The sequence below is a fragment of the Salvelinus sp. IW2-2015 genome, unplaced genomic scaffold (assembly GCF_002910315.2).
Source record: "Salvelinus sp. IW2-2015 unplaced genomic scaffold, ASM291031v2 Un_scaffold3097, whole genome shotgun sequence".
Taxonomy (NCBI): domain Eukaryota; kingdom Metazoa; phylum Chordata; class Actinopteri; order Salmoniformes; family Salmonidae; genus Salvelinus; species Salvelinus sp. IW2-2015.
The window spans coordinates 55938-66992 of record NW_019944388.1 but is presented as its reverse complement, the minus strand read 5'-3'; the positions used below and the strand labels follow the sequence as shown (position 1 = coordinate 66992).

General features: G+C 39.9%; 1 protein-coding gene across 2 annotated transcripts; it reads left to right on the top strand.

The window, feature by feature from the left end:
• The first annotated feature begins 54 nt into the window (after window positions 1-54).
• LOC112075336 (CD209 antigen-like protein E) lies at window positions 55-7868 on the top strand. Of its 2 annotated transcripts, XM_070440875.1 has the most exons (8): window positions 55-476; window positions 698-799; window positions 2106-2183; window positions 6108-6212; window positions 6383-6511; window positions 6726-6877; window positions 7057-7154; window positions 7284-7868. In XM_070440875.1, the coding sequence occupies exons 1-8, from the start codon at window positions 398-400 to the stop codon at window positions 7408-7410; spliced, it is 870 nt and encodes a 289-aa protein (XP_070296976.1). In that variant the 5' UTR covers window positions 55-397; the 3' UTR covers window positions 7411-7868. The 2 variants fall into 2 exon arrangements, with proteins under 2 accessions (XP_070296976.1, XP_023998114.1); XM_024142346.2 differs by lacking the exon at window positions 2106-2183.
• Window positions 7869-11055: the final 3187 nt, after the last annotated feature.

Sequence of the window (11055 nt, the reverse complement as noted above, 5' to 3'; positions counted from 1 at the left end):
TTGTCTTTTTCAGAAGTTCTAAGATGTTACATTTGGATATACTGTGCAATTCATTTTGTCAATCTCATTTCCCATAAATATCCCAATTCAAATAAATTGCTGACACTCAGTAATGGCGAGTGGGAATGACGAATCATCTTTTATAAAAAAAGAGCCAAAGATAAATCGGTGAGGAAGTGTAACTTGTAAATGACAGGAGGGATCACTTTGCACATTGTTTATTTTGTATTCAAGTGACACTAGCTACAGAGATGTAAGGGAGAGAATTTAAATGGACATATTTGGTTTGTGTGTGGGAGACTTGCTACAAGTAACTTTCTGGAGTTTTTGCTGAACAGGCTTATAGGCTTTCCAGGGAAATAGAAAGTTAGAGACCCAGACAGAAAACGAGAGAATCATGGAGATGCAAGAAATCCCCCGAGAGGAGGAAAGAGTGGTGGAAGTGGACGAGAGTCAGAGAATGCTGGAGACCTCAGGTAAAGAAAGAGAACATCTTCATCACCAAACTTGAGCTACTGGGGTAAATTTGCACCACCTTCCTCGGAATACATCAGCATATTTTCATTTCTATTACTGTATTAGGTTCAATCCTTTTAAAAAGCGTCTTAGGCTATATGCAATTTGTTTTGTGTTCTGAGAAGATTAATTTGGTCCTAAGCTTCCACATAACCTATCTGTGTGTCTGCATGTCTATCAGTCGAGGAAGCTGAATCTACAATCTATTCCAAACTGAAGAGTCCATCTGAGGACATTTATGCTGAAGCTACTCCTGGCCAGCCCTCTGCCAGATACAGACCAGGTACAAGTGGCTACAACACTGTTATTATATTATTCATCAAATTTAATCAATGAAATATATTTTATGAATACATTTTTACATAAGCAGATGTCACAAAGTGATTTACAGACACACAGCCTAAACCCCAAATATAATTATAATTATAAGATTATTACATTATTATTATTACATATGTCTGAACTAATCCTAAATAAATAGAGGTCTAAAAATGTCCTATTAAAGTAATAAACATTATTTCTACTTTTAATAGGCAAGAGAGGAAAAAGAGGAATAGAGAAAGACTGAATGAGTGTATGTGTGTGTGTGAGAGAGAGAGAAGAATAGTCAGTGCAACAGTGAAAGTAGTTTTCCCAGTTCCGAATTTTGATTACCGACACATTTCCTTGGTCTAGCCTACTATTAATGTTGTGTGTGGTGTGCAACTTGCAGTTTGCATCTGCATGTCTAGACTTTTGAGGTCATTCATTGCCAGCCCTTATATGGCACATGTTACAGGTGAGGTGACGTTGTTATAACAAAAACAGAAGGTCAATGTTCCAAAATGTCCATATAACACGATTTCTATATTTCTGACATGGAAACATGAAATAAAGTGGTGAAAATGTCTAGTTTTAGGGGATAATATTATCTAGCTTGTAACATAACGAAACCCATCTGGAGAGAAAGGACCTGTTTGTCTGTCTCACAATCAAGGCTGAGACATGATAATAGCAGACCTCCAAGCAGAGGCCCAATCTATTGTTGAAAAACACAGCCAGGCTGAATGGACATCTCTCCAAGAACTTGATATCTCTCCAAGGACTTGATATCTCTCCAAGGACGTGATATCTCTCCAAGGACTTGATATCTCTCCAAGGACTTGATATCTCTCCAAGGACGTGATATCTCTCCAAGGACTTGATATCTCTCCAAGGACGTGATATCTCTCCAAGGACTNAGGACTTGATATCTCTCCAAGGACGTGATATCTCTCCAAGGACTTGATATCTCTCCAAGGACGTGATATCTCTCCAAGGACTTGATATCTCTCCACACAGTTATTCAGAACGCTGTCTCTACACACAGCAGAGATAGAGAGACAGAAAGTAGCAGCAGAAGCCAAATGATTTTGTGACAGACTGAGTATTATTTATTCCTGTATTGTATTACAGGAATGAATTATAAATCTAAAAAGGGCAAGTCGCTATAGAGACGGAGAGGGAGTTTTTTTTAAAGCCACAGTGCATTTAGCCTTCATAGTACTTTACAGTCGCAGTCTGTTGGTCAGGAACGACAGTAATGTATATAACATTTTGCCGTATTGTAGGAAGTGGAGGGAATGCCAAATTACCAGATGAGGCAAACACAAAGTTATCGGTTGAAGTGAAGGAACAGCAAGAGAAAGGTAAACAGGATTTCATTTGTTGCTCGTAGTGATTGCTTATACAATGTCTGATGGTGCCGGCCATATAACAAAGCCAGGGCCGTCCAAGAACGATACCTATAACGAACTATAACATCAAACAATTGAAATCGTTCTAATTCAAGTGAACAGGAGCGTTCACATTACAACTATAACTACAAAATTTGTGGATAACGAGATCTATCTATCGTTTGGGGTCACTTTCAGAGCGATGTTTACCCAGTCCCTAACAACCAATCAAAAAGGCGCTCTTGGTTCTAGCTGGGTGAGGCTGCTCAGAGAGGAGGGCACGGTAAACTTGCCTAAAGAAAATAATGTACTTTTTTACTTCATACATTTTCCCTGACACTCAAAAGTACTCGTTACATTTTGACAGGAAAATGGTCAAATTCAGGCACTTATCAAGGGAACATCCCTGGTCATCCCTACTGCCTCTGATCTGGCGGACTACCTAAACACAAACGCTTCATTTGTAAATGAATGTGTGCCTCTGGCTATCCGTAAATTAAAAAAAATGGTGCCGTCTGATTTGCATAATATAAGGGATTAGAAATTATTAATACTTTTACTTTTGATACTTAAGTATATTTTAGCAATTCCATTTACTTTTGATACTTAAGTATATTTAAAACCAAATACTTTTAGACTTTTACTCAAGTAGTATTTTACTGGGTGACTTTCACTTTTAGTTTAGTCATTTTCTATTAAGGTATCATTATTTTTACTCAAGTATGATAATTGAGTATTTTTTTCACCATAGCTGATATAGAACGACTTGGGAGAAGGATGATACATGACAAACAGCGCATATCAGTATAAGGCCATATTTTCCGATGGTACAGTACCAGTCAAAAGTTTGGACACACCTACTCATTCAAGGGTTTTTCTTTATTTTTACAATTTTCTACATTGTAGAATAATAGTGAAGACATCAACTATGAAATAACACATGGAATCATGTAGTAACCAAAAAAGGGTTAAAAAAAATCTAAATATATTTGAGATTCTTCAAAGTAGCCACCCTTTGCCTTGATGACAGCTTTGCACACTCTTGGCATTCTCTCAGCCAACTTCATGAAGTAGTCACCTGGAACGCATTTCAATTAACAGGTGTGCCTTGTTAAAAGTGAATTTGTGGAATTTCTTTCCTTCTGAATGCGTTTTAACCAATCAGTTGTGTTGTGACTAGGTAAGGCTGGTATACAGAAGATAGCCCTATTTGGTAAAAGACCAAGTCCATATCATGGCAAGAACAGCTCAAATAAGCAAAGAAAAATTACAGTCCATCATTACTTCAAGAGCTTTGAAAGTTTCTTCAAGTGCTGTCGCAAAAACCATCAAGCCCTATAATGGAGTTGGCTCTCATGAGGACCGCCACAGGAAAGGAAGACCCAGAGTTACCTCTGCTGCAGAGAATAAGTTCATTAGAGTGAATTGCACCTCAGATTGCAGCCCAAATAAATCCTTCACAGAGTTCAACAGACACATCACAACATCAACTGTTCAGAGGAGACTGCATGAATCAGGCCTTCATTGTCGAATTGCTGCAAGGAAACCACTACTAAAGGACACCAATTAGAAGAAGAGACTTGCTTGGGCCAAGAAACATGAGCAATGGACATTAGACCGATGGAAATCTGTCCTTTGGAGTCCTTTTGGAGTCCAAATTTGAGATTTTTGGTTCCAACCGCTGTGTCTTTGTGAGATGCAGAGTAGGTGAACTGATGATCTCCGCATGTGTGGTTCCCACTGTGAAGTCTTATGGTGTGGCGGTGTATTGCTGGTGACACTGTCTGTGATTTATTTATAATTCAAGGCACACTTAACCAGCATGGCTCCACAGCATTCTGCAGCGATACGCCATCCAATCTGGTTTGCGCTTAGTGGGACTATCATTTATTTTTTCAACAGGACAATGACCCAAAACACACCTCCAGGCTGTGTAAGGGCTATTTGACCAATGAGAGTGATGGAGTGTTGCATCAGATGACCTGACCTCCACAATCACCCGGCCTCAACCCAATTGAGATGGTTTGGGATTAGTTGGACCGCAGAGTGAAGGAACAGCACCCAACAAGTGCTCAGCATATGTGGGATCTCCTTCAAGACTGTTGGAAAAGCATTCCTCATGAAGCTGGTTGAGAGAATGCTAAGAATGTGCAAAGCTGTCATCAAGGCAAAGGGTAGCTACTTTTTTGATTACTTTTTTGGTTACTGCATGATGTGTTATTTCATCGTTTTGATGTCTTCACTATTATTCTACAATGTAGAAAATAGTTAAAAAATACAGAAAAACCCTTGAATAAATAGGTGTGTCCAAACTTTTGACTGGTACTGTATATGTTAATGCCAATACATCCTGACAAAATACACACTCTGACTGTCCTGCTAATGTGCCTTTCGGAACCTTGTAAACTGTTGAGAAAAGACCCATTACTGATCAAATTGGTTGCCTAATCAGGCCTAGGCTAGATTATTATTATTTCAGAATGAAACAGGCATTCAAAACTCAAGGCTTTTTAGCAGTTATTGAAATTTTATATTCATTTTTATACACAGTGTACAAAACATTAAGGAACACCTGCTCTTTCCAAATCGGGCACTAGAATTACTTAAAAAATATGAATGTTTACATTACTTATTTTATTGATTTCCCACCATTTTATAAGTCAAAGACAGCCATCTAGAGATTCCTAGGATTATGTCAACATCCTTTGTCGAATAAACTTGTATTTGCCTCCCTCTGGTGGTTGGCTGCATCATTACATCCATTTATATCACTTCACTGCAACGTTAGGTCAAAGGGGCCGTCCTTAGAAAAACAGTTATCCGTCTTGACTGCTTCATGGCACAGACATGGCAAAGCAATTGCTGAATTTGTCTTGAGCAGGCGGATCTAAATACATAACTTTCATAGCTCTACAATAAAGATTGCGACCTACACACTTCCTTAAACTTAAAATAAATAAATAAGTAAGTTTGTGAGGAAGTCAAACATTTTATGTCGGAGGCAGATACATTGCATGTGTTCAGAATGACAAAATCGAGCCCTTTACATGGCCCTTCTCCCCTTGTCTATAGGAGGGATGCAAGCTGTTTAAATGGCCCAAATTCACACATTCACCTAATAAAGAAGGTGAAATATTTTGGGTAGATGTTCCTAAAGCAGATTATAACTATATATGGAAATATTATAAAGTATAAAAAGGCTTATTCATTCACAAAAAATAAATAAATCATATTATCATATTTGTATTATACTTGTATTGTGTATTAGATCATATGGGTTGAGAAGTGTTATTTTCTCAGACATAAATAAACAATTCCAGGTGAAAGCCAAAGGTCATGGCTTTCTAGGGAGGGAAACACTACTACATTAATAAAATATTGACCTCTTGCTAGATTGATGACTAAAACACAGCGAAACAGTGAAAAATGTCTGTCAGCTTTTAAGCCTTGAGACAATTGAGACATGGATTGTGCCATTCAGAGGGTGAATGGGCAAGACAAAATATTTAAGTGCCTTTGAACGGGGTATGGTAGTAGGTGCCAGGGGCCCTGGTTTGAGTGTGTCTAGAACTGCAACGCTGCTGGATTTTTTACACTCAACCGTTTCCTGTGTGTGTCAAGAATGGTCCAGCACCCAAAGGACATCCAGCCAACTTGACACAACTGTGGGAAGCGTTGGAGTCAACATGGGCCAGCATCCCAGTGGAACGCTTTCAACACCTAGTAGAGTCCACGTCTCGACAAATTCAGGCTGTTCTAAGGGGAAAAGGGGGGTCAAAATCAATATTATGAAGGTGTTCCTAATGTTTTGTACACTCAGTGTATAATGTTATTGTCAGCATTATAGTTATCGTCTTTGGTGTGGATGGCCCTTAAGACTATTCTTTCCTTGTCTAGACCTGCAGGTCCTGGGGAACGTTGGTCTGTACCGCGCAGTGTGTTTACTACTGTCTGTCATCTGTCTGGTTCTACTGCTCGTCATCATCATCCTCTGTGTCAAATGTGAGTATCATAGACATTCTATTCTAGAATAGTGATTTAGAAACAGGCAAGACTCATTTGTATTTTGATAGAATATCTAGCATGTTGGTTTAGATAGCCTTCTATGCAAGAAAGAACTAAACAAATGTGTAATAGGATTCCATTCTCTTTTTTTCTTCATTATTCTCTAGTTCCATCCCAGCCTCAGGACTGTCATGGAACTGAAAAAGGGATTGAGGCTAAAGAGGAGAGGTTCCAGTCCACTGAGGTGTGCAGCCTGCAGACATGCCAAGCACAATACTTCCAACAACAGAGCCAGGGTGAGTCCACCACTGTAGTGTGTTAGTCTAATGTAACCATTAAACTATATCACTCTACATTTTGTCAATGTATCGATCTAATGCTTTGAGATGTATTGTACCACTACAATGTTTTCTCTTTGACTTCATACCATGCTAATAATAATTATTGAACCTACATGTATTGACTGAACTACATGTTGTACTTGAAGAGTAATTTCCTCCTTTCCTCCAGTCCCTGCCTGCCACATGTGTGATGAAGGCTGGCTGCACTTTGAGAGCTCCTGCTACTTCCTCTCCAGAGACAGAATGAACTGGGATGAGAGCAGGGACGAGTGTAAGAAGAGAGGGGCAGATCTGGCCATCATAACAAACAAACCAGTGCAGGTGGTTCTACTACAATTGTTACTCCTCTCTACCTCTTGTTTCTCTTCTTTGTATATCAGTGACCATGCAATGATGATAGCAAAGCAACAGTGATTGTATGACAATCACACATAAAATTTGGATTGACTAAGGTTACTAATAGTCCAATAAAACGGTGTAAAAACAAATAATTCTCCCAGACCTTTCTAACGAAGAAGGGAAACCTGATGTACTGGATCGGCCTGAGACAGAGAACCAGGAACTGGGTTTGGGTCAACAACACTGCACTGGGACAGAGGTGAGACAACCGATGATGATGTTTATTGKMCTWCAAGACGRCAAACARACTTTGTTWTCCAGAAATKAAAACAATTGWAATGTTTTAGTATGGACAGTACTGAGCTGTTCCCTTTCCTCTCATTGGTAGTTACTGGTCAGGATCCAACAGACAAGGGGATTGTGGGTTACTGACAGGAAAGGAACCTCCTGAGAGAAGCTGGAGCTCCGCATCATGTGACCAGTACAGCTTCTACATCTGCCAGAGGGTGCGCTAAAGAACAGACTTCACCATCTGCCAGAGGGGGCGCTAAAGGACAGACTTCACCATCTGCCAGCAGTCACCAACCCTGGTCCTGGAGAGCTATACGATGTACAGGCTTTTGTTCCAGCCCAGCAGTAAGACACATGATTTAGCTAGTCAATGAATCACCTTGATTAGCTGAATCATTTAAGTGTTGTACACCATGTAGGTCAGCAGGGTTGGTGGCCACTGCCATATTCCAACTAAGAAACCTGTCAATACGGATTCTCTTTAGACTTCCATCTATCATTCACTCCTATTCCATAGCCTTTTATTCCATGATTACACATCTCTATCAACTGCCTTTTAAACCATTATTATACACTGTATGACCTAAGTCTATATTATCATTCATTAGACATCTAGGTATGACCATTGATGGTAAAAATAATCCCATTACAGTTAGTTATGCCTTGTGAAGAACAATCAAGTCGGCCTGCCAGTTTCAGTTAGAATTTGCACTAATGTTAAAGATGAACACTCTATATTGCACTTATTTGCTTGTTTTGCTGAGATGTTTTCTATATGTTTTCTTAATGCCTTTGAATGTGATAATGACCGACATGATTATGTGCATTAACCAATCATTAGGTTTTAAGTATTGATTCACAATCCTGAAAGAAACAAAAGTTGAATATAATTTGTCCCTGTAATAAAGAATCAGTTATTATACTGTCTTGTCAAACCTTTCATAAAAAGTGTTCATGTGCTTTACTTGGAATGATAAAGTAACTTACATGGTCCAAGAAAATTGAAAATGAATCTAGTCTGCATTTCAACCCAGTCATACCCATGTACAAATATTTTGTTTTTGACATGTAATACTGCATATACAGTCGGAAGTCGGAAGTTTACATACACCTTAGCCAAATACATTTAAACTCAGTTTTTCACAATTCCTGACATTTAATCCTAGTATAACATCCCTGTATTAGGTCAGTTAGGATCACCACTTTATTTTAAGAATGTGAAATGTCAGAATAATAGTAGAGTGAATGATTTATTTCAGCTTTAATTTCTTTCATCACATTCCCAGTGGGTCAGAAGCTAACATACACTCAATTAGTATTTGGTAGCATTGCCTTTAAATTGTTTAACTTGGGTCAAACGTTTGTAGGCCGCCTTGCTCGCACACGCTTTTTCAGTTCACAAATTTTCTATGGGATTGAGGTCGGCTTTGTGATGGCCACTCCAATACCTTGACTTTGTTGTCCTTAAGCCATTTTGCCACAACTTTGGAAGTATGCTTGGTGTCATTGTCCATTTGCAAGACCCATTTGCGACCAAGCTTTAACTTCCTGACTGATGTCTTGAGATGTTACTTCAATATATCCACATCATTTTCCTTCTTCATGATGCCGTCTATTTTGTGAAGTGCACCAGTCCCTCTTGCAGCAAAGCACCCCCACAACATGATGCTGCCACCCCGTGCTTCACGGTTGGGATGGTGTTCTTCGGCTTGCAAGCGTCCCCCTTTTTCCTCGAAACATAACGATGGTAATTATGGCCAAACAGTATTATTTTTGTTTCATCAGACCAGAGCACATTTCTCCAAAAAGTACGATCTTTGTCCCCATGTGCAGTTGCAAACCGTAGTCTGGCTTCTTTATGGCGGTTTTGGAGCAGTGGCTTCTTCCTTGCTGAGCGGCCTTTCAGGTTATGTCGATATAAGACTCGTTTACTGTGGATATAGATACTTTGTACCTGTTTCCTCCAGCATCTTCACCAGGTCCTTTGCTATTGTTCTGGGATTGATTCGCACTTTTCGCACCAAAGTACGTTCATCTCTAGGAGATAGAACGCGTCTCCTTCCTGAGCGGTATGACGGCTGCGTGGTCCCATGGTGTTTATACTTGCGGACTATTGTTTGTACAGATGAACGCGATACCTTCAGGCGTTTGGAAATTGCTCCCAAGGATGAACCAGACTTGTGGAGGTCTACAATTTCTTTCTGAGGTCTTGGCTGATTTCTTTTGATTTTCCCGTGATGTCAAGCAAAGAGGCACTGAGTTTGAAGGTAGGCCTTGAAATACATCCACAGGTCCACCTCCAGTTGACTCAAATTATGTCAATTAGCCTATCAGAAGCTTCGAAAGCCATGACATCATTTTCTGGAATTTTCCAAGCTGTTTGAAGGCCCAGTCAACTTAGTGTATGTAAACTTCTGACCCATTGGAAATGTGAAACAGTGAATTATAAGTGAAATAATCTGTCTGTAAACAATTGTTGGAAAAATTACTTGTGTCATGCACAAAGTAGATGTCCTAACCGACTTGCCCAAACTATAGTTTGTTAACAAGAAATGTGTGGAGTGGTTGAAAAACAAGTTTTAATGACTCCAACCTAAGTGTATGTAAACTTCCGACTTCAACTGTATATAGTACCAGTCAAAAGTTTGGACACATCTACTCATTCAAAGGTTTTTCTTTATTTTGACTATTTTCTACATTGTAGAATAGTAGAGAAGACATCAACACTATGAAATAACACGTATGGAATCATGTAGTAACTTAAAAAGTGTTTAACAAATCAAAATATATTTTAGATTCTTCAGAGTAGCCACCCTTTGCCTTGATGACAGCTTTGCACACTATTGGCATTCTCTCAACCAGCTTCACTTGGAATGCTTTTCCAACTGTCTTAAAGGAGTTCCCACATGAGTGCTTCCGGCGCCGACAGAGATGGCCGCCTCGCTTCGCATTCCTAGGAAACTATGCAGTATTTAAATTTTTTATGTGTTATTTATTACATTGTTACCCTAGGAAATATTAGGTTTTATTACATACAGTCGGGAGGAACTATAAGATATAAGAGCAACGTCAACTCACCAACATTACGACAAGGAATACGACTTTCCCGAAGCGGATCCTCTGTTTGGTCCACCACCCAGGACAATGGATCGGATCCCAGCCGGCGACCCAAAACAACGGCGCCGCAGAAGGGGCAGACAGAGTGGTCTTCTGGTCAGGCTCCGTAGATGGGCACATCGTGCACCGCTCCCGAGCATACTACTCGCCAATGTCCAGTCTCTTGACAACAAGGTAGACGAAATCCGAGCAAGGGTTGCCTTCCAGAGAGACATCAGAGATTGTATCGTTCTTTGTTTCACGGAAACATGGCTCACTCGGGATACGTCATCAGAGTCGGTACAGCCACCCGGCTTCTTCACGCATCGCGCCGACAGAAACAAACATCTCTCTGGAAAGAAGAAGGGCGGGGGGTGTATGCCTTATGATTAACGAGACGTGGTGTGATCATAAAATAATACAGGAACTCAAGTCCTTTTGTTCACCTGACCTAGATTTCCTTACAATCAAATGCTGACCGCATTATCTACCAAGATAATTCTCTTCGATCATAATCACAGTCGTGTATATCCTGCCCCAATCAGACACATCGACGGCCCTGAAATAACTTAATTTGACTCTATGTAAACTGGAAACCACATATCCTGAGGCTGCATTTATTGTAGCTGGGGATTTTAACAAGGCTAACCTGAAAACAAGGCTCCCTAAATGTTATCAGCATATCGAATGCGCAACCCGGGCTGGCAAAACCCTGGATCATTGTTATTCTAACTTCCGCGAAGCATATAAAGCCCTCCCCCGCCCTCCTTTCG

Bases quoted from the DNA above. Each gene is read 5' to 3' on its own strand.
- LOC112075336 (XM_070440875.1), top strand. From the start codon at position 398: ATGGAGATGCAAGAAATCCCCCGAGAGGAGGAAAGAGTGGTGGAAGTG. The intron at 477-697 runs GTAAAGAAAGAG...CATGTCTATCAG, and splicing joins GAGAATGCTGGAGACCTCAG to TCGAGGAAGCTGAATCTACA. The intron at 6,213-6,382 runs GTGAGTATCATA...ATTATTCTCTAG, and splicing joins CATCATCCTCTGTGTCAAAT to TTCCATCCCAGCCTCAGGAC.